The sequence below is a fragment of the Gopherus flavomarginatus genome, chromosome 1, assembly GCF_025201925.1.
Source record: "Gopherus flavomarginatus isolate rGopFla2 chromosome 1, rGopFla2.mat.asm, whole genome shotgun sequence".
Lineage (NCBI taxonomy): Eukaryota > Metazoa > Chordata > Testudines > Testudinidae > Gopherus > Gopherus flavomarginatus.
The window spans coordinates 202,594,315-202,621,922 of NC_066617.1; the positions used below are offsets into that span (position 1 = coordinate 202,594,315).

Here is a 27,608-nt window from a genome sequence, read left to right on the forward strand (position 1 = left end):
TCTGGGATTATTTAGCAGTAAGGAGATGCTATGTGGTGGGTGTTCTTGATATTTCTCATCATCATTAATAGAACTATGTAAGCTAATAACATGAATCACATATTCACAAGAAAACTAAATATTATGTTTACTTCCCTTTGTCTGCTTTAAAAAAAAAATTGTAATTGACAGACGAATCCAGGAAAGGGATAAACAGTGGCTTGATCGAGTGCAACAGGAGGAAGAGCACCAGCGGCAAAAAAAACTTCAGGAAGATGAAAAGCCAAAAAGGGAAGAAATAATCAAGAAAACAGACAGTGAGGATAAGGGCAAACAGGAAATGCAAGATAAACTGAATAAGCTTTTCCATCAACATCAAGAGCCAGCCAAGCCAGCCATCCAGGCGCCCTGGTCAAGTGCAGGTATGGAAGAGTAAGGAAATCTATTGCATACAGCTCCTAAAACAGGGGTCGGCAACCTTTCAGAAGTGGTGTGCCGAGTCTTCATTTATTCACTCTAATTTAAGGTTTCGCGTGCCAGTAACACATTTTAACGTTTTTAGAAGGTCTCTTTCTGTAAGTCTATAATATAGAACTAAACTATTGTTGTATGGAAAGTAAATAAGGTTTTTAAAATGTTTAAGAAGCTTCATTTAAAATTAAATTAAAATGCAGAGCTCCCTGGTCTGGTGGCCAGGACCCGGGTAGTGTGAGTGCCGCTGAAAATCCGCTCTCATGCCGCCTTCAGCACCTGTGCCATAGGTTGCCTATCCCTGTCCTAAAACATAAATTCCCCCTCCTCATGTCCTATCTTCTTATTCCGTATGTTGGATATTCTGTATTCAAACTAAGTCACTAATCTTGTTTAAATAAATGATTTAAGGCTTACATTGTCCACTCTGCATCACAGATCTCTTCTGGGCGCTGTTGCTCTCACTACAAGTGTGGAATTTAATAGAAGTCACATAGGGAGTGAAGGGGACTGGATGAGATGCACCATGCAGCTTGGAGAAGCGAATTTAGTTGTAAACTGGTGCTTGTCTCCAACACACTATTATTTCTAAAAACAATGAGATAAAATAATGTTGCCATGTTTCACCTTTTAAAGGCAAAATTGCACTTCAAAAAACTTTCTTCACCCCTGTGTACAGTTTGTACACATCTAGTCTGTAACATCTGCTTTGGGATCCTTCAAAGCGGAGGCAGTATGTAACTAGGCAGTCATATACAATTTAAAAAAACAAACAAAAATCCAAATTGTCTGGAAAAAACCTTAAAACCAGTTAAGGGGGAATAAATACAGTAGATGTTATCCATCAGCCATGTAGTATTTGCCAGGTGCAGTTTAATGAGGCTGTAAAAGGTCACTATATGGATAAAGACCCTCTAGACCAGGAACTTACTGATCAAGTTAATCCATTATGTCAGTGCAGTGCTTCAAAACAAAACAGGGAAAATTGTTAAATCATTGTACATGGTTTTAAATGCAGTTATTTTCTATATAAATAGCTGTGTGTTTCATAAAAGCTAAAAGCATATTATTTTAAATAGGTGGTGCTAAAGGAGAAAATAGAGAGAAAATGTAAGTTTAATTATTTGTTTGCTTATTCCCCCTTATGTAAAATGGGGATAGTACTTACTCTGCCTCTCAGGGGCATTGTGATAATTAACACTTTGCCTCTCATATTTTTTTTACCTCTCTTCTTCTAAAGTGTTTCACAAACATTTTTGTTTAGTTTTTAATATGTATTTTTCTTCCTCTATATATAGAGAAAGCTCCACTAACTATTTCTGCTCAGGAGGATGTAAAAATAGTATATTATCGAGCATTGTATCCTTTTGAAGCCAGAAGCCATGATGAAATCTCTATTCAGCCAGGTGACATAGTCATGGTAAGAAGAGTGTGATGTTGCTTGAAAAACTGTACTTTGTTTTACATCTCTGCTTCTATTTTTATACCAGTATTTTATTCAACCTAACTTTGAATTTACATATACCACAAGTATTACAAGCAAATTGTAAAGACTGAAATGTACAGTATATGCTATCATTTATTATCTCTGCTGTTAGAATAATGAGAGAGGCAAGGTGAGTGAGGTAATATCTTTTATTGGACCAACTTTTATTGGTGAGGGAGATAAGCTGTCGAGCTCACACAGAGCTCTTCTTCTAGTCTGGGAAACTTAGGTCTGTAGTGTAGGACTGGCCTATGTCAGTATAACTATATTGCTCATGGGTGTGGAACTTCTATTGACTCAGCTACTGCCAGGGAAGTGGATTAACTACGCCAACTGGAGAAGCTCTCTGGTTGGCATAATAGTGTCTTCACTAATGTGCTACAGTGGTACAGTTGCACATGTGCAGCTGTGACGCTGTACATGAAGACAAGACCTTACTCAGAGTGTCATAGCTAAATACAAAATAGAACAGTTTACCATAAATAGTTAGCACGCATTTCAAGGGAGCGTACAAGGTGAAATTGCCTGTTAACACACCTCTAAGGCACAGGGAAGAAAGGGTTTTTTTTAGCAGGTTATAGATTGTTGTGCTAAACCATAAATCCAGTGTCTCTATTCAGTCCATGATTTTTAGTGACTAGCAAAGTTATGGATTTAAGCTCCCAGGACATCTTTTGAAAGTATTGTGCAGATTTCCTTTGAGGATGAGGACTGAGAGGTCAGATATAGAGTGATCACTATGTGAAAAGTGTTCACCACAGGCGATGTGACATTTTTGTGTCTTGTCATTTTCCTGTGAGTTCATTTGAGAGCATAGTGATTGTCTGGTTTCACCCACAGATTTGCTATTGGAGCATTTAGTGCGCTGGATGAGGTAAACGATATATTGTGATAGGTATGTGCAGAACGCAGGGATCTTGAAAGGTGTATTGTGGAGAGTGTTGATCATTGCAGCAGGTTTTGCATCTGTTTTTCTGGCAGAGTCTGTCACTGCTTTGATTTGGTGTGTCCTAGCATGTGGGGAGCTTGCTTCTGATGATGAGCTTTGAGAGTTTGGGCGGGGGGGGGGGGCGTTGTTTGGAGGTTTGAAGAGGGGGTTCAGGAAAGATTTTTTTCAGGATAGGCTCCGCATCGAATATGGGTTGTAGTTGTTTGATAATACCTGTATGGGTTCCAGTATGGGGTGGTAGGTGACAAGTAGGGCTGTACAGTTTGGCGGGGGAGTGCGAGAAGTGGTTATTTCTGTATTTGAAGCAGGTTCTGTTTGGGTGGCCTGTTCCATGATGCGATCTACTTCTCTGGAATGTCCTTGTTTGGTGAAGGCAGTTTTGAATGTATTATAGTGTATATCATGGACTTTCTCCTCAGAGCATATTCTGTGGTTTGAGTGCCTGGCTGTAGATTAGATTTCTTGGTGTGTTTCGGATGTTTACTGGATCTATGAAGATAGGTATAGTGATCTGTGGGTTTCTTGTATATGGTTGTTTGTGGGGTTCCATTGTTGGAAGCTGATTGTGGTGTCCAGGAACTTGGTGCTGGTGTGGGAGTGTTCCAGAGAGTTTAATGGATGTTTGGTGGTTGTTGAAATTGTGGTAGAAATCTCAGAGGGAGTTTGTCATCTATCCAGAGGATGAAAATATCATTAATATATTTCAGATTTTTTGTGGTGGATTTGTCCAGAAATTTTTCAAGTTGGCCCATGAAGAGTTTTGCATATTGGGGAGCCATTTAGTACCCCTGGTGTTCCCATGATTTGGACAAAATGTGGTGATGTTGAATATAAAATTGTTATGAGGTGAGGATGAAATGGGTGAGTTTGGCGATATGTTTGGGATGCATATCTGAGAGTTGTCCACTGTCTTGTACATATTTGAGGCAAGCAGTTCTGAGGGAGTTTGTTAATGTTGCAGAGTTTGTGGAGGAAGTTGGTTGTGTCCTGGAGGAAGTTGGCCCTTTGTGTGTTGAGTGATTTGAGGATGATTTCTATGAGTCCCAATATTACTTCAGTAAGAGTGCTATGGCCAGATATGATGTGTCTGCCTGGGTTCCCTTGTTTGTGTATCTTGGGAAGCACGTGGAAGGGGTTCACGGGGGATGAGTTTGTAGAATTTCTCTTGGAGTTGTTTGGAGGGAAGGATTTGATGATATCCTTAAATTTATGGGTTAATTAGGGTGTGGGGTTGTCTGAGTTCTTTGTAGTAGGCAGTGTCAGAGAGTTGTTGGCCCTCAATGTAGTCATCGTGGTTGAGGACTATGATGGTAACTACATTGTCAGCTGGTTTGATCACTGGTGGTTAGATTTCCGGGACTGTCATGTCAGCAGTGGAGGGATTGTGGTGGATGTGATGTGATAAGATTAGAATAATGGTCAGTTTTCTAAAAGTTCACTATAATGCAAGATATAGATAAAGTTGATGAGCAAACTGTATCAGTCTTAGTATAATAACTCAGCTCTAAATTAGTTTGGTGACAGGGAAGTCCAAAGTGTCTGAACAGGTTCCCAAAGTCAACTAGTCTACAGTGAGACATTTGGTCTTCACGACAAATAAGTGACACAATCATCACTGTCATACTCACTTCTGAGAGTGGTTGCTGTACCTGGAGGTCAGAACAGAGTATTAAAGATTTGTTTAGGCTATAAAGCCTATCTAAAACTGTAGTACTAAAACAATGCAAACTATTCTAATTTCATTTAAAAAAAAAAACCTCAACTGTATTAAGAGACTGTTATGGTTAAATTAATGTGATGTTAAACACTTACTCTAAGTTAGGAAATCACTACATTAAGGTCACAATCTATATGCTGTTATAAACTTTAATTGCATGATGATTGTTTTTCCAATAATATATTTTTTCTACAATTTCTACTTTGTCATAATGATCCAATATAGGTTTTTTTTACTTGTTCATACAATAACTTTTCCTCTCAAGCATTTTCCCCTACTTAAAAATGGCTGAATTGTTTTGCTGAAACACTTTTTTTAAAAATTATTTTTTCAGGCAGGGACAAAGTAGAGAAGATGTCAGTCTGACAAAAGGAATTTTCGGAAAGCAATTAAGCAACTGAAAACGTTGGGGGTGTAAATGGAATGGAAATGCTTATGCACCTTTAATTGTAGTGGTTGGTACCACTGGGATAAATCTACCTAAAAATACTGTTGTGTTAGCCATAAGTAATACTGTGGAAGTATAACTTGCACTCTTTGTAATTCCTAAATCTTTTAAAAACTGTAACTGCAATTGTCAGTAACTATAGTTATTAATGTTTAAGAATATCAGAATAATTGGAATAAGCTATATTAATATTGTAACGTGCAAATGTCATATACAGTTTTAAAAAAATCTCAATGAAAATATGTAAAAATCTAGTTAATGAAAAACTATAGAGCAGAAGCATTATGACTTTGATTCACTACTTGATCTTCCTATCATAATGAGTTTTTTTTTTTAAAAAACTGTCACGTTCTGGTAAACTTCAGTTGGGTTTTGGAAAAATAAACTTTCTAAACTGTCATATCTTAATAATATCTAGACATTAGTAAAAAGAAGCTCTGATCAGCCTTTTCTTCCTTTTTGATTTATTCAGCAGTATCACAATCTGGTGCTCATGACGTCATGAAGATTGGATTGTGGCATTACTGAATGATTTAGAAAGAGGCCTAAAACCCAGTTAAAGTGCAATAATTTCACTGAAATGTTGTCACTTATCCTTTAGTAAAGAAGTGAGGCTGGCAAGTCATCAGTCAAATGAGAAAATATGCAGTCTTGTGGGGCTCTGTAGGTTATTGAAGAATGGAATAATCCAGTTTATACTATCTCAGGGAATAAAATGTTTGCTAGAAGTACAGGCATACACTGAGCTTTGCTTGAGGAAGACTAAACATCAGTTTGCTGAATGGCTCTGGGAACATAATGAAATGTTGGAAAATCAGTATTCTGATTTCAGGGGACACTTCTGAATTTCAGATCATGTTTTGGATAATCTGCTTTCACCTGTGCATGACTTTAGGCTTCGATTTTAGTTTATATTATAACAGGGAAAAACTGGCCTCTGGCCTTGGCTTATTTTTATTTAAATATTTTTAATTACTGTCAGAGCTAACAACTGATTCTAGTGAGATTGCTCTCCTGCTCTTTAGTAATTGCTTAATTTGTGAAATGTGTTATAATTCTGCCTTACTTTCAAATCATTGCTTTCCTGCTGGAGGTTAAAAGGGAACGGGTAAGTATGCTGTATAACTGTTAGGAAGTCTGCACAATCTTTTAATACATTTTTATAAATATAGCTTTGTTATTATCAAGTTACATATTTTTTCCAATTTGTCTAGGGTAAAATTTTTGAGAGACTTAAGTCCCATTGTCTAAAGTTACTTAAGCTCTTAAGTGCCTACATCACTTAAGCATTCAAAAAAAAATGGCCATATCATGCTTCTAAAAGGTGTAAGTCAATTATAGTTTTTGGAGAGTAACAGTTTGCAAGCTTATGTGTTAAGGTATGTCTAAGATCCTATATAGCAGGGGTTGGCAAACTTTGGCCTGTTGCCCGCCAGGGTAAGCACCCTGTCAGGCCAGGCTGGTTTGTTTACCTGCCGCGTCCGCAGGTTTGGCCAATCGCAGCTCCCTCTGGCCACGGTTCACCGCTCCAGGCCAATGGGGGCAGCTGGAAGCGGTGTGGGCCGAGGGATGTGCTGTCTGCCGCTTCTCGCCACCCCCGTTGGCCTGGAGCAGCGAACCGTGGCCAGTGGGAGCTGCGATTGGCTGAACCTGCGGATGTGGCAAGTAAAGAAATTGGCTCGGCCTGCCAGGGGGCTTACATTGGTGGGCCGCGTGCCAAAGGTTGCCAATTCCTGCTATATAGGCTGGCCTTATGACCGTTTAAATGCAAGTTAAACTCTGGTTAAACTTTCAGCTTGTCTAGGCCAACCAGTATGGACTGGGGTAAAACGAGCTTATAACAATCATGTTCTAATGTAGATGAAGGCCTACAGTACTGTGATTTGGATTGGTCCTTGCTGGCAGGTGAGCACTATATAGCTACAACTGGAATCCTGCCTCACTTGTAACTGCTAATATTTTGAGGGAACACAATTAAAGCACGGTTCAGTCTGACAGTGCAGATAAGAGTTAGGCTGTGTGTTACCATGTTCCTGAACCATGCTACTGCCTTGAATTTTAACAGGGCAGCAACATGGTTTGAAGAGTTGGTTGAAACACTGTTTGCCCTGTGAGACTGAACTGAGCTTTAACTGGTCTCCAGCTCTCTGGTAATTTAAATTCATTTTCCACCTTTGCTGTAATATATGTGTGGAACTGCAGGACCAGTGTGGAAGGGGAAATTTAATTTTTAGGGGGTAGACAAATCACCAAGGGGTTCAGGAAGTATGTACCAGGTACAGATGCTGGCTCTCTAATATTGGGATATTTTGTTATATATTCGTGGTCTCCCTTTGAATCTGTGTGCATGATGGGAATACAGGTGAGAGTTGAGTTAAAGTACGTCAAACTTTTTATTTATGTTCTTTCTGTTTAACTTTTTTTTATTTTTACCGTTTAACTTGCAGTTTTTGGCTTTCCAAGTTCCTTAAACTTTAAGCATATTTTTAAAGATTATTTTTGTATAAATTGTAGTTATAATTATTTACAGCCTTTCCTACAGCTTAACCATACATTTGTCTTGATAATACATTTGAACCTAGATAGCCCCTTCCATTCCAGGCTCCCCCTCAAACTGATAAATTTCTGACTTCTGTTTCATTAGCACTCTGTATGGAGGAATGCTGTTTATCTTTCCTTTTGATTGGATAGTTCTCTAGTGGAATGGATGTTAATGAGTTCATTTGTTTTCCTTTGGGTTGGGCATCTTTCCATCCCCTCCCCTAGCAGCATGCTGAAGTTCCTGAGAAGATTCTGATGGCTCTAACCATCTCCTGTGTACTTCAGTGTATTGGAATGAACTTGCAAGTAATTCCATGAAGAACACTAGGATTATTGATTTTAGTGGCCTGGGTATTAGAGAAACGTAATTCAGGATCAAATAGCTCCATTTCTGCCCAGATGCTAAAGCAATTTCATCATAATGCATAGTAGTCTGTAGTCAGTTTTGTCAACCGATGGCGATGGAGACGGAGACTGTTATTATTGTTTGTGATATGTCGGAGCCTAGAGATCTGTGCCCCGTTGTGTTAGGTACTGCACAAACTTAAGAAGATGGTCACTACCTGGAAGAACTTACATTGTGAGTAGTAGTAGGGGTTTCATTCATCTTCTGAGATGAAAGTCAGCTTTCAGGAAAGTAGATTTTAAAAAGAAATGGATAGTGTTCTGTCAGATAGAATATATGGTTGAAAAAAGATTTGTAATGATGGCATTTGTTTTCAATCTAATTAAATGCAAAAGGTAACTGGATTTTTAATTTATTTATTGTCATTGAGTGTTCTTTTTGTGAAGTCTTACAAAAGCTGCTTCTTTGAAGTTATACAGTTCTATACTTTAAACTTTTAAACATGTCATCTACCCTCTATAAAGCTGGGAAATCATAATTTTTTGTAAAGTGTAAAAAGATGCTTATAGAATATTTCAAAAAAAGCGAATGTTGGTTGAAGAAACAGAAATTTCATCCGCATGATTTGTACTGTTTTAAGAATTTGCCGAGTTTTCAATTCTGCTTAAAGAAACCTTTAATAAATTTTCTAAATCATTCTTGTATATTTCTCATCTACTTGTGCAAAAAAAATTGAAGTTATTTAGGCAACTGTATCAGTGTGGTCCATTTTTAAGAAGCCCTTTTTATAGCAGGTTAAAAAGACAGATTGTGACCTATTATTGTTGAACTTATTTATTATTGATTTCAGTCATCACCTTTGCAATTCCCAAAGAGTGCAAATGATGTCACTCAGAATGCCATCTCAACATGGTATTTATTGCTGCTGCAGTGGAAATTTTGCTCTGCACTGCAGCAAAGTCACATTGGACTAGTCAAGCATGCAGTCCATTTATTTCAGTGTTTGCTGTGAATTAATAGGACTGAGGCAGAGATAGGCCCAACACAAAGCAGAAATAATGGATTGTTTTATGCTAACTGAAGAGTGTGGGATACAAACAGTAGCAGACAGGCAAAAAGTCAACACGTGACCTAAGGCAGAGTGATCTGTCAGCTGTAGAGGAGAGTAGTCTAGGAACAGTTGCAACCAGAAGCCTTACTATTTCAAATTAAGTAGCTTCCATGCAAAAGAATTTTTCCATCCTTACTCTAGATTTGCAGAAGTGTCTGCAGTGATTCTGTAAAGTCATTCCTTGTCACAATCCCAAGTCACCTGGCTACATCCTGATCCACAATATGTGAACAAATCACATTGTGAATCTCCATTGCACTTCGAGAACAGGAGCCGTGTTCATGTAGGTGGGATCCAGCTGTCTATGCAGGTTTTGAAAGCCAGAACTGTCTTGTGCTCACTCGCACTGGAAGTATTCCCCTTTAGCCTCACAAATGTTGTGCAAGGTAAAGCACACCGTGCTAATCTGAACTGCATTGGCTGCACAGGCATTCAGATGGGACTGCAGGCATCACCAGTGAGCTTTTCAGACTCTCAAAAGTGCATTCCGCTACCATTTTGCAGCTACTCTGTACTTGCATTTTCTTTTTCTTAGGTTGGTAATGTTTGGGTACAGGTTTGAGCCATGTTGGAAGCGGGTATGCGGAGTCCCCCAAAATAACTGTGGGGACAGGAACACCATACACAACGAAGTTTTTTCTGGGGATTGAAGTCCCTTTGCAGTACAGACCTGACCTCCTGAGTGCTCTGGTGTCATGAACCTTTCCTGTGTCCAACATAGGTGTTCATGAATCAACCTCTGTTGTTCACTGAGCCTTGAAGAATGAGTGATGAGTAACCTTTTTGGTTCACACATTCACTGGCTCCTTTTAGTGGACAAAGTATTGGAATGTGTGTTCTTTCAATGGTGCCTGCACTGTTTGGAAAGCACATCCTCTGAAATCCTGCTCTAATTTCAGGGTCTTTAATTATGGCAACCACCCATGGGTAGATTGCAGTTTTGATAGCAAGACAAACCTGTACAACCGTCACCCTAACAGCTGACTTCTCAACTGTGAATTGTTTGCAGTTGACCGACAGCTATGAGGTGTTGTCAGCATCCAAAGGGTGATAGCCACCTGCTTCTGTTCTGGTATGGATTTCTGAAACTGAGTGGTCTGCACTGAAGGTTTGGTGCAAGCAACTTGCACAACTCCATGAAGATCTTCCTCATTCGCAATTTCTGCAGCCACTGGTATCATCCCAGGTTTCCCAGATGATGTGGTCCCATCACACTATGCTGTTTATCTGTGACTAGGAGCAGCAGTCCACCCATGGGTATACTCTTGCAATCCCAGCATTCAACACATCTGTTCCTTGGAAGCTTAGTAAATATTTGTTTGCCCTCTTGGTCAGTTGTCTTCAGCATTTCAATTTTTTCTGACCCATTCTATCCATTATCTGGTGCTAAACTGCATGAACATTAGTCCCACAAGCAGTAGCAGGAGAAAAACCACATTTTGGGCTTGCTTCTTGGCTTCAATGCAGTTTGGCAAAAGGGAGAGATGACCAAGAGCTGCTGATGCCGAATGTGTGAAGGCAGCAACTATGTGTTACCAGTACTGGCAACATGCAGCAAAGCGGTTCCCAGATCATCTCCTGCGACACAACGGACTCCAGGACACTGACCCTGAAATAGCACTACTGTCATGTACTGAAAAGGGGCAGTATGAATGCAAGTATATGCCTGTACGCAGCATATACCCTTTTGCAGGCAGAATATGTGGATGCTGTGTGGGTACAAGGTGCATGTTCTAGCAGTATATGGACAAGTACTCAGGGAAGTGTGCAAGTGTAGACGTAGCTTGAGATTTAGGCAGTCTTTGTTTTTCTTTTTCCGTCCCATGCAAATATTTGAATTTGGGAAAGTATTAATTATGAAAAGGATGACTTTGCATTATAGTACTTATGCCATTACATATTTATATCTGCTGTATAAAGAACAGCTGAATATTTAAAAAATTGTCCAATTTTGCCCATATGACATCTTCATTTGTAACAAAATTTTGAATGTCCAGTAACTGGAGAAAATTAATCAACTATGAATGGCAGCTAGATTTTTAAGTAAAAATGTTTCTGAACCTTGTGATTTAATGTACTTACAGGTGGATGAAAGCCAGACTGGAGAACCTGGGTGGCTTGGAGGAGAACTGAAGGGAAAGACTGGATGGTTCCCTGCAAACTATGCAGAGAAAATACCTGACAACCAAGTTCCAACCTCTGTGAAACCAATAGTCGACACTACTGTTGCATCTAAAGTTTCTTTGCGTGAAACACCCCCAACGCCAGCAGCTCCAGCTCCAGCAGAATCTACTGCAACCACCAACAACTGGGCCGACTTCAGTTCAACGTATGTTTGCTGATGGTTATCACAAACCAGTGTGCTGTGGGTTTTCAAGCAGTTAACTTGTTTCCAGTTAAAATTCATTACATTTCTCATCCACTGAGATTGTGTCAGTAGTAAACCTGGCAAATGAGATATTTGCAGGAAATTAGACAGCATACTGTAAATCAGGAAGGATTATTCATCTTCAGTATCAGAGGGGTAGCCGTGTTAGTCTGGATGTGTAAAAGCAGCAAAGAATCCTGTGGCACCCTATAGACTAACAGACGTTTTGGAGCATGAGCTTTCGTGGGTGAATACCCACTTCGTCAGATGCATGTAGTGGAAATTTCCAGGGGCAGGTATATATATGAAGGCAAGCTAGAGATAATGAGGTAGTTCAATCAGGGAGGATGAGGCTCTGTTTTCGCTGCGGAAAAGGATAAACGGACACAAATCAGATATTAGGAATGGCAATATACAAAGACCTGTAGGAGAACACTTCAACCTACCTGGCCACACTATAGCAGACCTTAAGGTGGCCATCCTGCAGCAAAAAAACTTCAGGACCAGACTTCAAAGAGAAACTGCTGAGTTTCAGTTCATCTGCAAATTTGACACCATCAGCTCAGGATTAAAGAAAGACCGTGAATTGCTTGCCAATTACAGAACCAGTTTCTCCTCCCTTGGTTTTCACACCTCAACTGCTAGAACAGGGCCTCATCCTCCCTGATTGAACTGACCTCGTTATCTCTAGCTTGCTTGCTAGCATATATATACCTGCCCCTGGAAATTTCCACTACATACATCTGACGAAGTGGATATTCACCCACGAAAGCTCATGCTTCAAAACGTCTGTTAGTCTATAAGGTGCCACAGGATTCTTTGCTGCTTTTTCATCTTCAGTAAAACACAACGTCCATCATAATATTTTTTTCCCTTCAGTAAACATTTTTTCCTCAACAAGATAGTCCGCAAAAGTGTGTGTGTGTTTGTGTATGTTGTTTTTCTGTGGCTTTTTTAAAATTTAAATTAGGCTTCCCAGTCCAAAGGCATGCTTTCACCATATCCTCTTAAGCAATCAAGAAGACAAGTACAAAAGCTTGCCCATCTGGCCCTTTTCCCTGACCATATTCAGAATTATTTTACAGCAGGAATCCCAGCATGTTATCCTCCATTTGTTTATAAACCAAATATATGAGAGAGCAGAGTTGACACCTTCTCTTCCTTCATTGTTACCAGCTTGTATTTCGCATTAAGATGCTGGTGCTAAAGTCAACCAATTTATTGTTTATACAGTAGTACTCCCCTAGTGTGCCTGATGCTATATACATGTAAGACAAGTTTCATGTCCCAAAGATTATATAAATGAAACGTAATACTGTATGTATGTTTTATCAGGACAGGTTAGTCTACTATGTAAATAATTGGTTAATCATTTTGTTTAATGAAATAAGGTGTTTTACAATTAGAAGTATGTATTTTAATGAAATGTTTGAGTACTTAACACACACTGCTTTAAAAGAGTTCTTTTACCCAAGAGAGCACAATACTTCTGAAAGAATAATTTAAAATTGCTGGTAATTTTATGTTGCTCTCTGGACAACTTTTTTCTGAAAAAGCAATAATATAAGAAAATTAAAACTGAACTTTCCACTTATTTTTATTTTTTTCCTACCTAAACAAAAGTAGCTCAAGACAAAACTATTCAAGTTTTAAGTGAATACTATGCATTTTTATAATCTTGCATAAAAATCACTGATTTTGGTAGAAAATAAAATACAATTCGTTTCTGCTCCAGAGCTTATCATGTATGACGTTTGTACAGTGCTTAGCACAGTGGGGCCTGATCTGGTTGTGGCCCTTAGGCACTATTACAGTGTAAATGCTTAATAATAGTTAATTAATATTTAATTAGGGATACATGAGCCAGGAATAGAAATTCACATTTTAAGGTGCAACAAAGAGTCCTGTGGCATGTTAAAGACTAACAGATGTATTGGAGCATGAGCTTTCGTGGGTGAATGCCCACTTCGTCAGATGCATGTTCAAAGGATAAGTGATCGCATGAAAAAAATCACTCAGAGTTGACAAAGGAAGACTTTAGACATCAACATTGCACATGATAGGGCAAAGGAGTAAACCGGGGTGGACAAACATTTTGGCCCGAGAGCCACATTGGGGTTACAACATTGTATGGAGGGCCAGGTAAGGAAGGCTGTGTCTCCCTAAACAGCCTGGCTCTTGCCCCCTATCCACCCCCTCCCACTTCCCTCCTCCCTCAGAATCCCCAACCCATCCAACCCCTCCCCCCCCTGCTCCTTGTCCCCTGACCGCCCCCTCCCAGGACCCCCCCAACCGCCCCCAGGAAACCCCCCCCCGCTCCCTGACTCCTAACCACACCCCTGCTCCTAACCGCCCCCTGGGACCCCACCTCTTATCTGACCCCCCTTGCTTCCTGTCCTCTGCCTGCCCCCTAGAACCCCCTGCCCTTTATCCAACCTCTAGTCCCCGCCCCCTTGCCTCACTGCCTGGCAGGAGCGGTGGGCCAGAGCGCTGGTGGTGCAGTGAGGTGAGGCTGCGGGGGTGCTAGCCGCCCCGACTAGGAAGGAAAGTCACATGGGCCATATTTTGGTCACCTCTGGAGTAAACAGTAGTGGAACTATTAGAGCCTTAAGAGTGAGAATGGGGAGTATGAATTTGATGCAGAAAGGGAGGAGAAAGTCAGTGACCTATCTAGATATGGAGAGCAATCTGCATGGAACACCAGGAGAGTACGATTAATATATTTTATCAGATGCCTAATTAAACTAAATTGGCTTCATAGTATAGAGTGCCCTACTGTTAAAATGTTGTTGTATAGTGACGTGAGTAACGGGGTGGGGAAAGTAAATCACGTGAACAGCTAGAATTAGTAAACAAGAAGCAGCAAGTGCATGTGGCGCTTACCTTTTTAAGGGGAAATATGCAGTCCGAATAAATCCACATATGGTAACTTCAAACAGAGTACAAAGACACTTTACACCTAAGCATCAAAGAGTCCTGTGGCACCTTATAGACTAACAGACATTTTGGAGCATGAGCTTTCGTGGGTGAATACCCACTTCATCACATGCATCTGACGAAGTGGGTATTCACCCACGAAAGCTCATGCTCCAAAACGTCTGTTAGTCTATAAGGTGCCACAGGACTCTTTGCTGCTTTTACAGATCCAGACTAACAGGCTACCTCTCTGATACTTTACACCTAGCAGAAAATCGGTTATAAGGAATTCTTCTAGAATACATACACAGTGTTTTCATGTGAAATTTTGATTGTGAGCAAGTTTTCTATTTAGCAGAATGCAATAATCACTGCAATCAAAAATGAAGATTATATAGTCTGCCTTATTTTCAGGTGGCCAACCAGCACCAGTGAGAAACCAGAGACTGATAATTGGGATGCATGGGCAGCTCAACCTTCTCTGACTGTTCCAAGTGCAGGGCAGGTGAGGCAGAGATCAGCCTTCACCCCAGCCACTGTTACCGGATCATCACCTTCTCCTGTCCTGGGGCAGGTAAGTGGCTATACCTGTGCAGAAATCATACTTAACCCAGTGTTTTAACTTTCGCAAAGCGATGACCAAACATTAATTGACCAGCCCTTGCAGAATTCCTCTAAGGGAGGTAAAGTATTTCAAGATGAGGAGATGAAGGTGTTAAACAAAGCCATGTGGGAAGTGCAATTTGGCATTCTAGGAGCTCTCAAGTAGAGCTGGGCGAAATATTTTTGACACAAAATTTGTCAAAAAAAATTCATTTTGGTCAACCCCAACCTATTTGTGAATTTGACACACATTCACCAAATAGTTTTAGGCAAGAAAAAAATGTTTAGGTTAGATTCCCAAAATGTGGTAAAGAAGAGTAGCAGGTGGTGGGGATGGTGTTCCCCTTTATAATTCTTATTCCAGTAATTTAGTGCACTCAGTTGGTTTATGGGGGTTAGAACCTGAGTTTCTGTGCTGGAGCAATGATTTGAACCCAGGTCTCCCCCTCCCAGCTGTGTGCCATAACCATTTGGGCTGCATCACTCTCATTTTTTCTGACTGAAGCTGTTCCATTTTTTATAAAATGCTTGAATAAATTGGGCCAGAGAGAACAACTCTATAGTCTGGTGGTGAGGACAGTCACCTGGGAGGAGAGTCATCTGGGCTCAGATCTCTTCTCCAGATTGGGGATTCCAACCTGGGTCTCCCACATCTCAGGTGAGGGACTTAGATCAGTGGTTAGAAGTTTTATCAAGAAACCAGCATCAACACCGTTTCCTGCTCCAATCATTTTGTGAATCTAGCTCTTAAAAAATGCCTGGAAACAAAATGTTTTGCGTCAAACTAGTTTTGATTTGCATAATTTTTGTCTACATTTTTAAATTTATTTCAGCCCAATTTGCAAACTTTTATTATTTTTTTTCCAGAACTGCCAGAGAACCGAAAAAATCAGTTATTTGCCCAGCTCTATTCCTGAACCCCAATCCTGTGCTCAGTCTGTTAGATCACAGTGCCTCATCACTGGCTGAAAAATATGTAGTGCTGGTACCTAGACATAGCATTCTGAGATGTGCTAGACATGTAAACTCTGAAAAAGCAAGTAGAATGCAAGATGGCATAATGAATAAGTTACAGCAAAAAGATTCTCTTTTTATATATGCTTTTTGTGAGATTTACTATAAACCCTTGGGGCAAGGCTTGTCTCTTTATTTACAGTGTTTTGCATAAATGTGGTAGATGAGAATTTTAAAAATCTTTTTCTGTGTAGAAAAATTATTAAATATCTTACAGGAGTGTATGCACCAGGCACTTTAATTAATACAAATATAGAAATACTGGTGGACTGTGTTAATATATCCACTTGATTGTTTGTTTATTTGTTTTTTTAAATGATCTGTTTGGCTTTATTTGAGTAAAAAGCTTATTTTAATAGAAACAGTTGATGCACAGATCTGTGTCTATACATGAATGTTGTAAGCGAATACCTCTATTCATTTATTTATTTTTAGCAGCCTTCTTTGCAAAAGACTAAGTGATTCACTTTTATTTTCTTACCACAATAGGGTGAAAAAGTAGAGGGCCTTCAAGCACAGGCCTTGTATCCTTGGAGAGCCAAAAAAGACAACCACCTCAATTTTAACAAAAATGATATCATCACAGTTCTGGAACAGCAAGACATGTGGTGGTTTGGAGAGGTTCAAGGTCAAAAGGGATGGTTTCCCAAATCATATGTGAAACTCATTTCAGGCCCCATAAGAAAGTCGACAAGGTATTTTGGTTGCTTTTGTTAGAATGAACAGCATTTTTATTTAGTCATTAATATTATGTTGTTCCTATCTAAAATGTTGTGTGTACTTGTACGTTTGTTTTTAAAGTGCTGGCTCTGAAAAGTGACTTATTAAAATGGCATTGTGTGGCCATATTTGTATCTCTGGTTTCAGATCAGTGTGGCTCCGTTTATAAATAAAAGGATGAGCTTTGTGTTTTGGCTTCCTCTATTTTTTAAACTTCCAGTCCTACGTACAAACTCAGCTTGGGATGTGAAAGCAAAGCTGGATTCTTCCTGCATCATGTATCGCCAACAACAATTCTGCATTTAGAATTTAACTAACAATTCTATTGATGTACGAGTGGGAACTGAATCCAGGTTATTCTCCTGTAGCTGTTTTGGCTACACAATGCCAAGAAGACTAAAATGTAACAAAATCTTACTTAAGTTGATAAAATAAGTAGAAATTGAAATATGAGTGGGGTAGGGCTAGTGAGTAAAGAGGTGCCACTTTCCTATATTCACTTTACTAACAAACAGTTGTTTTGAAAGATAAAAAGATGGTAATTTAATACCAAAAACATTGTGTGAAAACTATGTTCTAGTTGATAATGAAAACTAGAATGAACTTTACGTTTTTCTACTGAGGAGCAGAGGGGAGCACAGCAATTTTTTCTTTCAGTCCAGTTACATGATTTCAAACTGTATTTTGTCATGCTGAGGTTTAAAACTTAAATTTTACTATCTTTTTGCTTTACAAGTTGAGGTAGTTTATTCATGGATCTAGCTTTTAAATTATCTTTTATTCAGAACATTTAGTTGTTTTTGTTAAATTTAGAGAAATTAAAGCATTTAATATTTTCTCTTTAAGCATGGATTCTGGTTCTTCAGAAAGTCCTGCTAGTCTAAAGAGAGTAACATCACCAGCAACTAAACCTGCTATGTCAGGTGAAGGTAAGACTTTGAATTGAATGACATTAATAGCATCTTACTGTATAGTTTTAATAAAAGAAATTATCTAGTAATAAGTACAAGTCCAGAGGGAGTTGGTTGTACTCAGTACCATTACAGAATCAGACCCTGTTACTTTACAAAGTAAGAATTTGAATTACCTCCAGAATTAATTATGATTTCAAGGCTATGTCCTGCATGTTTTGTAAAACTGCTCATTTACATAAGAATAGTATTTTTCTAATTAACTTAGGTACATTAATTTATGCAGTGTCATTTATAAGCAGTTGAGAATCAATCCCATATTTCTGATTGTTGTTAGCCTTCTGCCTACAATAGGAAGGGCCCGGGCCCAGCATTTAATATGCATAAAGGATGTATTTTCTTTTAACATACACTGTGGGTGTATGCAGTATATGCCATGTAAAAACATGCGTACGTGCTTCAAGATAAGCAAGACTATTCATTAAATTAATAAGTTGGCTCCCAAAATTTTAGTTTTTCATTCACAATCTTTCTTTGTGAATAATTTGAATCCTGCAGTGCCTGTTTTCCTATTAAAGTGTTGGATAGACCAAAACTTTGCACCTCTTAGAAAGGGAAGACAAATCAGTGCTGATTCCCACCATGAGGAAAGGGATAATTATCCAAAGAGGCATGTATGTACTGTAAATTTTTTAATAGTTTTCATTTGTGCTGTCTTATGTGACCCAAGAAGGTTAGATTTTAAATTATAAATTAATAGCAAATAAATATAAATAAATAATATAAATTAATAGCAAATAAGGACAGCACTCAGTGCCTTGAGTTAGATATCAGTATTTTTTGTTGTTCCCATGTCATTTTGAACATTAAGCACCTTCCATTAATCAACTATTTTTAATAAAAAACCATATGAGAACTTATAGTTATCTACAAGTTTGTACCTCTTTTTTTCATAACAAGGTGCTAAATGTGCCAGATCTTTGCCTTCATTGGAACCCACACCACTGCTAGCACAGGTATGGCTGCAGTGATACCAGGAAACAGATACAAAACTATTCTTCCAAGATATTGTTGATAAAACTGCTGTCAACATAACAAACTTTTCATAGGACATGTTAGCTTGGTAGAAGTTGGATTCAGTTATTAAACATGTAGGCTCCCTATTTCTTGTACTATTAAAAGTAATATTGACACTAAGGATTTTTTGGGGGTGGGGTGGGATTGCATTTGAATAGAAGTGGATCCAGCAATAGTTGGGTCAGTTCAGTTCAGTCATTTATGTCACTTAATTATTGACCTATAGCATATCTGATTCAAGGTTGAAGGTGGGGTTGCTGCTTGCCACTGTTTTCCACAAGCAGAGTACATAACACAGAATATTTTCAGAAATCTTTGGTATACCTCTGAGAAGCTCCCTTTTTTTACAGTTGAGTGAATTGTGTAATAGGCATACTGCTTCAGAAGATGTTACTTATTTGTCTGAGATTATTTGCACTCCTAGCTGTACAGGTTTTCATTTAGTTCTGTAATTAAATTACACACTGCATTTTTCAACAGCAGTCTGTTTCAGTGTTTTTTGCTCTTAAAACATGGTCAGCTATTTGGTAGTCAACAAAATTGTGTATTCCACCATTATCTTAGCATTTTCAAGCCAACTGTTGCATAGGATACAATGAGATTAGCTGTTTCCACACAAAGCTTCAAGTAAATGAAAGAATTCATTGTTCGTGAGAGCCAGCTGACATATGTAAAAGGAAGACTGTATCAGAAGTTCAGAAACTGGAATTGTGTAAGCCAGGACTGAAAATGCTATTTCTCAGCATAAAATTGAACCCATAAAAAGTATGCTTATAAAGCAAATCATCATCAAGGGTTTGCACGTGTCCATACCACTTTAGTAGTGTGTGTGCGAGGGCACTGAAGCTGGAGAATTCTTCCCCATAACAGTTATCCATCAGGACAGCACATGTTAGCCAACGGTATAAAAGGATGGAGCTGCTCTGCCCCCTCATCAATTCCTTTTTACTGCTCATGGTCAGTAGTTGTGACATGTGTGAACTTCACTCTCTCCCATTCTGTTTTTAGAAAAAAATTGCTAGAAGTTTTTTATTGTAAATAGTTTAGTATGGTTGTAGTTATAGTTTTAATTAGTAGCACTTCCTTTGCGCTTTTAGCATGGTACTGGGACATGCATAAGTCCCTGGGATTTAAGCGCCATTCTCGCTGTAGCAAGTCTGTACCAGTCAGCAATCCTCACTCCCTGTTTAAAGTGTTTTGGAGAAGTATACGTGAGGCATAAATGCCTTATCCGTGCAGGTCTTTCAAACCAGAACTAAGAAGTTGAGAGATGTTTGACTTTGAGATAGAGAAACAGTTTTCCTTCCCTCTTTGGACCCCAGCTGCTCTGTACATAGGGATTCAGACTTGACTCTATCTCAGAGCACATCACCAGATTTGGCAGCATCCAAGCAGCAGAGAAAGCTAGAGACACCAATCTCCATTTTCAGTACTGGGCAAGCTGCAGAAGTCCACCATTTCGGCCTCCTCTGACCAAAAGAAGCCCTCTTCATCTTGAGGATGGGGTCCCCAACAGGTTTGCACAAGAAGACCAGTACCAAAGTTAGAGCTAAGGCAGCTCCAACTAGGTACTTCTAGTACAGCTGGTTGGAGCTGCGAACCACAGCCAGTGGGAGCTATGGTCAGCCAAACCTGCCAACGCAGCAGGTAAACAAACCAGCCCGGCCCGCCAGGGGCTTTCCCTGATGGGCCGCATGCCAAAGGTTGCTGATCCCTGTTGTAGACTGTCTCCTAACCATCTCATCATGCAGGTATGTGAGTCAGCACATCCAGTGGAAGTGCTTCGTCATTTCCAGACTGGTGAATGGACCCTGCCATTGTATCCAAAGAAGGTGGTTTGTAGATTTTTTGGCCCAGACCTGCCCTCCATGACCCTAGTCATGGATGCTTCATCTTTTGGTTGGGGAGCTCATTTAGGGGATTTTCAGACTCAGGGATTGGACAGATCAGTATCTCTCCCTCCACATCAGTGTTTAAGAGCTTTGATCCTGATTTGTCAAGTGTTTGTTCCCTGCATCAAAAGTTGTTTTGTACAGATGCTCAAAGACAACAGTGCTATGATATTCTGTCTAAACAAGCCAGGGGGTGCCAGGTTAGACAGACACACCCTGTGCCAGGTGGCAATGAAACTTCGGTCTTTCTGTATCAGGAATAAGATTATGCTCAAAGCACCTCGCCTTCCTGGATCTCAGGACTGTCTAGTGGATCATCTCAGCAGATTATTTAGCAAAGATCACAAAGCAAAGTGCATTTTTCAAATTTGGGAAATGCCAGAAATAGACTTGGTCACCACCCAACACAACAGGATGTGTCACCAGTTCTCTGTTCCAGGGCATGTCAGAGGCCAGAGTCTGTGTCATATGCCTTCCTGCTATCCTGGAAGGGGAAACATCTTTACACTTTTTTCCTCCCAACCCTATGATGCCAAGTGTTTTGAGCAAATTCGGACAGGATCATGCCATCTTAATTTGATCACTCCAGCATGCCCCCATCAGCTTTGGTTCTCAGACCTGTTGAGCCTTTCAATTCAAGATTCTATACCTCTCCCTTCAGTCTCGGGACATAGTTTTGCAGGACCATGGCCAGACTCTACATCCCAAAGCTCTTAGCCTATACTTTACTGCTTGAATGCTCAGTGGCTAACTTCTCAGGAAGCTATCTGTTCCCTTGGAGTGTAAAATATTTTAAACAGCAGAAAACCCTCCCACTTATACTCACCTCAAGAAATGGAAGAGCATGTGGTCACAGCAGGAAGATACCTCTCCTTCACTGGCTCTGATTCAGTCTTCTCTGGATTTCCTGCTTCACCTAAAGGAAAAAGGACTTTCTGTCACTTCCATGAGGGTTCATCTGGCAGCTGTTGCCACATTCCATTCTCCGGTAGATGAAAGATCTGTCTTGGTCCAACTCTACGACTGTTATGCTCTTGAAACGTTTGGACAGGCTGTTTACCTTCTGTTAGGAACCAACACTATCGAGGGTTCTGAATTTGGTTCTTTCCATTTTAATGGGGCCTCCTTTTGAACCTATAACTGTGTGATTTGTTTTCTCATCTCTCAATGAAGGTAGTGTTCTCGGTGGCTATTACTTCAACCAGGTTGGTAACAGAATTTCAGGCTTTGATGGCTGATGCTCCTTATATGTTTATCTTTATGAAAGTTAAGATGTATCCACACCCCAAATTTCTCACAAAAGTGGTGTTGAATTCTAAAATAAGCTTATATACTTACTAACCTTTTTTCCTGAAACCTCACTCTCTAAGATGAGGAAAAACTCCATACTTGGGCCTTTCACAGGATGTGTTAGCCTTTTACCTGTTTAGAATGTCTCCTCAAGTATTTGTCTGTCTCCTTTGCTGACAGGATGAGGGGGAAACTTATCACTTTTGAGAGGATTTCTTCCTGGACCTCCTCTGGTCATTTGTGCTAAGATGTTGCTGAGGTTCCACCATCTCAGAGTTTTAGCATACTCTATGAGAACACAAGCAGCATTGGCTGCTTTCTTGGGTCACATTCCCAACAGTAAAATTTGCAGGACTGCAACTTGGTCATCTGTACATATGTTCATCACACATTATGCTCCCTTCCAAACCTCAAACCTTGAGGCTATATTTGGGAGCATGTTGTTGCAGTCCTTCTTTAAGTAGACTCCGATCTCCTATTCCATCTAGAACTGCATGTGGGTCACCTAAAGTGGAATGGACATGTGCAAGCAATCAAAGAAGAAAAAAGGGTTGCATTACCTGTTCAGTAGCTGTTCTTCAAGATGTGTTGCACATGTCCATTCCGCAACCCACCCTCCTTCCCTTCTATATCAGAGTCACAGCAAGTACTGGCTTCTGGAGTGAAGTAATTGAGAGAGATTGGGTGACTCCACCCTGGTATACTTTTGGCTAGCAGCATGAACGTTCAGAGAGTGCATGTGATGCCCTGTTTGGGACCATTATGGGAAACAATTCTCCAGCTTCAGTGCACTGGTAAACATACACACACACCTAAAGTGGAATGGACATGTGAAGCACATCTCAATGAACAAGTTATCAAACAGAGATGTAACAGTTTGGGTGGAGGTGTGGGTTTTTTTTGGGGGGAGGGGAATAAAAACACACACACACACACACACACACACACACGTTATGTTAGAGGTTTACCAAAAATAACTTCATCCATAATAGGACTTTTTTTTTTTTTTTTAGAATAGAAGCCTTTAAAGAACTTAAAGTAGTCTTGAAGATCATCTAATTTAGAAATTTAAATATTAAACCTCCCTTATGAAGGAAGGGAAAATGTTTGGGAGTAAAGTGTTGCCTACACAGAAGCAATAGGCAGAAAGCTATGAATATCTAACCTTTGGACAGGTCATATGGCATTACTTTCATAAAAATAGATTTTTGCAAATTATACTTCGAAGATTCATCAAGCATTTCCCATTTTTTGAACAACTTCTCCTCCAGAATATATTGCCATGTACACATATGAGAGTTCAGAACAAGGAGACTTAATCTTTCAACAAGGAGATATGATTCTTGTGACGAAAAAAGACGGTGACTGGTGGACAGGAACTTTGGGTGACAAATCTGGAGTCTTTCCTTCTAATTATGTGAGACTGAAAGATTCTGAGGTAAAGAGATGTGAAACATTATAAAGTCTATCCTTTTTTGTGTCTTATTTGTCCACTTCATAATGTTCATTTGATGATTTCAACTCAGTGAATCATATGGAGGGTTTTTTTTCTTACAACTTTATTGGACATGAAAAATGCATTATTACAGTGAAATCTGAGAGAGATATTCCTGTATAAACTACCATGGAGTACCCCAGTGGTTCTCAACAGGAGGTCCACGGTCCCCTAGGGGTCACCAAACCCTTTCCGGGGGGCCATGGGGCCCTGTGGCTAAAACCCAGAGCCTGAGCCTCAACACCCCCTCCAGGGCTGAAGCTGGGAACCCCCGTACTCCCCATGGGACAGAGTTGGGGAGACATCGGTGTTACACCTCCCACTCCGAAACTACAGTGCAGAGCAGGACAGTCCCGGGGAAGGTACAACCCGCTCCTTCTCCACCTCCTTGTCTCCCCACTCCCTGGCCAGGTCAGAGGTGGAAAACCTTATTTCCTGCTGCTTCAGGGGGTTGAAGCTGCTCCTTAGCTCCCAGCCTTCTTTGCTCACGCAACCAGTAAGAGCTGCCTGGGCAGGCAGACCCGGCTCCATTGCTAACAGAGCCCTCGAGGAACAGGGACCACAGGGGAGCGCTCCCGGCACACAGCCACTAGCTACCCTCCACCTACAACCTGAGCTGTTTGTCCCCCACCTTTTGAGTTATAATTTTTGGTTGCGTCCCCCACCAGACATGCTGGGTGGCCTGCTGAGGTGAAATCAGGGGATGGAGGTGTGTTCCCTTCCTGACCCCGCCGTGTGGAGCTGTCTCGAGTCCCACTGACCCCTGCCTACCCAAAATAGAAGTCAAACTACACCTATTCCCAAGCCCCGGCAGAGAGCCCTGAGTCCCCCCTCCCCACTGGGCCCTTTAGTTTTCATAGCATGTTGTGGGTGGGCCTCAGAAAGAAAAAAGTTATGAACACCTGGAGTACCTTGTCACTTACTGTTATTAAAGGCCCATATGATCATGTACAGCCAACTCAGAGGAATTACTGCTGTTTTCCAGTTAACAGTACTATGACCAAAGAGAATGGGCAGTAAGATATGACTTGAAACAATATAAAAGGGGAAATATCCTAACATGAAATATTAAGCTTTTCCTTCCAAAGCAAGGTATTGTAATAATGAACCCAAGGGAACAAGCCCAGGAGAAAAATAAGCTTACCTAATAGCCATATTCTGGTGAAGTTAGATTCATATCAATTAAATTCCAGAAGTTCTGGAGTTGGATGCACTCCCACCACATGTGTAGGCCCTGAAAGGTGGAATGCTTTTGTCAGTATTGTGGGAGGAGGGGAGTGATTCACTTTTCTTTTCTGGAGGTGGTATCTTGTATTAAACTTAAGAGAAATTTTCTCATGCACGTTCTCCTCTATTTGAGAATGCAATTGTCATCCATCAATGGATGTTAGCTGGGTCATTATGTGGTTGTCTGTATACACTTAAGTTCCTTCTTGCAACAAGATGAGAAATATAATGTATTCTATTGATTTATTGCACTTCTCTTCAAAATAAAAATATTATGGTCAAGACTTTAAAAAACAAGGGTCTAAATTTAGCCTTCTAAACTCTTATTTGATTGGATTTAGGTGCCTGAGTAAGGATTTAGGATCCTAACTTTAGGTGCACATTTTTTTAAGTCTTGACATCTGTGTTAATGAGCTATAACTGTCTGTGGACTACATATGTGAAATATTAGTGCTTGTGTAGTCATCGCTCAACTTTTTTCACTTTTGGGAAAGATTAAAGAGCAATAATTTTTATAGTATATAGATACTTAAAGTACAGTATATAGATACTTAAAGGGCGCTCATCTTTTCTATTAAAATAGAAAATACAGTAATCTCTTCTGTGATGGAGCTCCAAAACACTATGATTATGATAGTGCAATGTTTTGGGGCACTTCTGCAGTCCAGTAATAGCTCTTTCAGAAAGCATCTTCCTCCAAGACTTGCCTCAATGCAGCAAATTCTTCATTAAGAATCAGTTTAGAAGATGTAGATCAGAAAACTTGTGTTTTTGTAAATATATTGTTTATATCCCTGTTATGCTGTTGGGAGAGCTCATTTAGTAGATTAAATCTAATCTCAACTGTTCATTATTTATGCAGTGCACTTTAAGAACAAATAAAACATGGTCCTGTTCTTGGGTCTTACAACCTAACGTTGGATGTAACACAAGTGATAGCAGCACAGGGGGGAGAGCAGAAGAGCGATGAAGGTTTCAGTAATATTACAATGTTATTTTATTACATTTTTCCAGCATTCAGAGGTACTGTTTTTCTGGGCAGACTTTCAATAACTCTGATGTGCAATAGGATTTTGGGGTTTTCAGAGGTTGATTCTCCATCTAGTTTAGCAGGAGCAATTTCGCCCGCTGTGAACTCTGACTCAGATTGTATTATCATCTTCCCTTTAGATTAATGGCGTTCATGCATGGTCACACAGCTGGAAACCTTCCCAGATTCTCCTGCCTAAACTAGTGAAGATGTGTTTGTTTTTAATTATTCATTACTCGCTATTACAGATAATATTTGGGGTGACAATCTATCTGAGAATTGCTACAAGGATAGATCCACTCTAGGACAGTCACTAACTATTCAGAACCTTCTTTTGGAAAATGCTGTAGCAAAGCCATTTTAATAGTCAGGAGAAATAAACATATATGAATGTGTGTAACTTTTTTATATTTACCTTTTTATTTTAAGGTCCCTGGAACTGCTGGAAAAACAGGAAGTTTAGGAAAGAAACCTGGTGAGTTACACAGTGTGACAACATTTTATTTCTCCATGTGCTAAAGGATGTATTTACTTCTAACAAAGAGTAAGAAACTTAAATATGAATGAAGTCTCGTTTGTAACAATTTAATAAGTTGCTCAGTCTTATGCTTCCCTCTTTCCCTATGTACAGCCCAATATGTTGCTACTGTTTTTTTAAACATTTACATCTCTTTTAGAGTTTTGTACAGCATTCATCATGGCAGTATCCAAGCACCATGTCATTACAAAACTTCCCAAAAAACTGTTGCGTGAAAGTGAATGTAATTTCACACAACTTAGGGATAGTGCATAACAAGGCAGTTTATCGATGAGGATTGTGCAGCTTTATGTATGTGTCTGATCAACATGGTGGTGAAGTACACATCCCACTTAATGTTGTAGCATTCTGCCTGGAATCCTGCATAATTTACTTCCCACAAAACTGAGGGTTGGCCCTGTATATTGCTCAGCATAGAGGTTTTAGTGTTCCTAAATGCCCAGCCAACAAGAATGTTTTCACTACTTTCTCTAAATAAGGGAGCAGCAAGAAGATTGGCCATTCTTGGCAGAAACTGGTGGGGGAGGGGGCACAGGGACAGCTATTTTCTGAATTTTCAGAAACAATACAAACTGATTAGATATGTCAATGTTTATTCCGAGAAGGGTTTTATTTCTTCATTCTGTATACACACTGTGCTAAAAGGGGCCTAACTTTCCTGAGCTGGCTTGTGATTCTGTTGGAATTCTTCCCATGAGAGTTCAACACTCAGAAATAATAAAGAATATATTCAGAATGCAATAGAGCTATTTGTTTATTTTCTGAAAGATTTCTAAGCCCTGATCTACAGTATGAGTTTAGGTCAAATTTAGCAGTGTTAGATCGATTTTACCCTGAACCCATCCACATGACAAGGCCATTTTTATCAACTTAACGGACTCTTAAAATTGATTTCTGTACTCCTCCCCAACGAGGGGATTAGTGGACGCAATTCGACGGTATTGGACTCCCGGAGCTATCCCAGAGTGCCCCATTGTGACCTCTCTGGACAGCACTCTCAACTCAGATGCACTGGCCAGGTAGACAGGAAAAAGCCCTGGGAACTTTTGAATTTCATTTCCTGTTTGGCCAGCTTGGCGAGCTCATCAGCATGGGTGACCATGCAGAGCTCATTAGCACAGGTGACCATGCAATCCCAGAATCGCAAAAGAGCTCCAGCGTGGACCAAACGGGAAGTACTGGAACTGATCGCTGTTAAGGGAGACGAATCCATTCCAAAAGACAAAATGCCAAAATATTTGAAAAAAATCTCTAAGGGTGTGATGGATAGAGGCTACAACAGGGACCCGCAGCAGTGCTGCCTGAAAATTAATTAATTATAGTTGAACAGCTCCTGACTACTGTCCAGGATTCGTGTGTGTGGTTTCATGAGCCCTGGCATTAAGAGGTAGGCATTTCAGCATTCCCAACGGTTATTTTCTGGTCTGGAAAGCAAGTCCCTTCCTGCAGCTGTTCAAACAGACCAGAGTTCCTGAAGAT

General features: G+C 39.9%; 1 protein-coding gene across 9 annotated transcripts in view; it reads left to right on the forward strand.

Moving 5' to 3' along the window:
- The window catches only part of ITSN1 (intersectin 1), a 218,273-nt gene that overhangs the window by 132,399 nt on the left and 58,266 nt on the right, over positions 1 to 27,608 (forward strand). For all 9 annotated transcript variants that reach the window (XM_050929035.1, XM_050929025.1, XM_050929057.1 and 6 more), the window contains 8 exons: positions 172 to 401; positions 1,749 to 1,870; positions 11,133 to 11,377; positions 14,747 to 14,906; positions 16,439 to 16,644; positions 17,516 to 17,598; positions 23,111 to 23,277; positions 26,021 to 26,066. In XM_050929035.1, the coding sequence (XP_050784992.1) occupies positions 172 to 401; positions 1,749 to 1,870; positions 11,133 to 11,377; positions 14,747 to 14,906; positions 16,439 to 16,644; positions 17,516 to 17,598; positions 23,111 to 23,277; positions 26,021 to 26,066 (1,259 nt within the window). The remainder of the gene's footprint in view (positions 1 to 171; positions 402 to 1,748; positions 1,871 to 11,132; positions 11,378 to 14,746; positions 14,907 to 16,438; positions 16,645 to 17,515; positions 17,599 to 23,110; positions 23,278 to 26,020; positions 26,067 to 27,608) is intronic.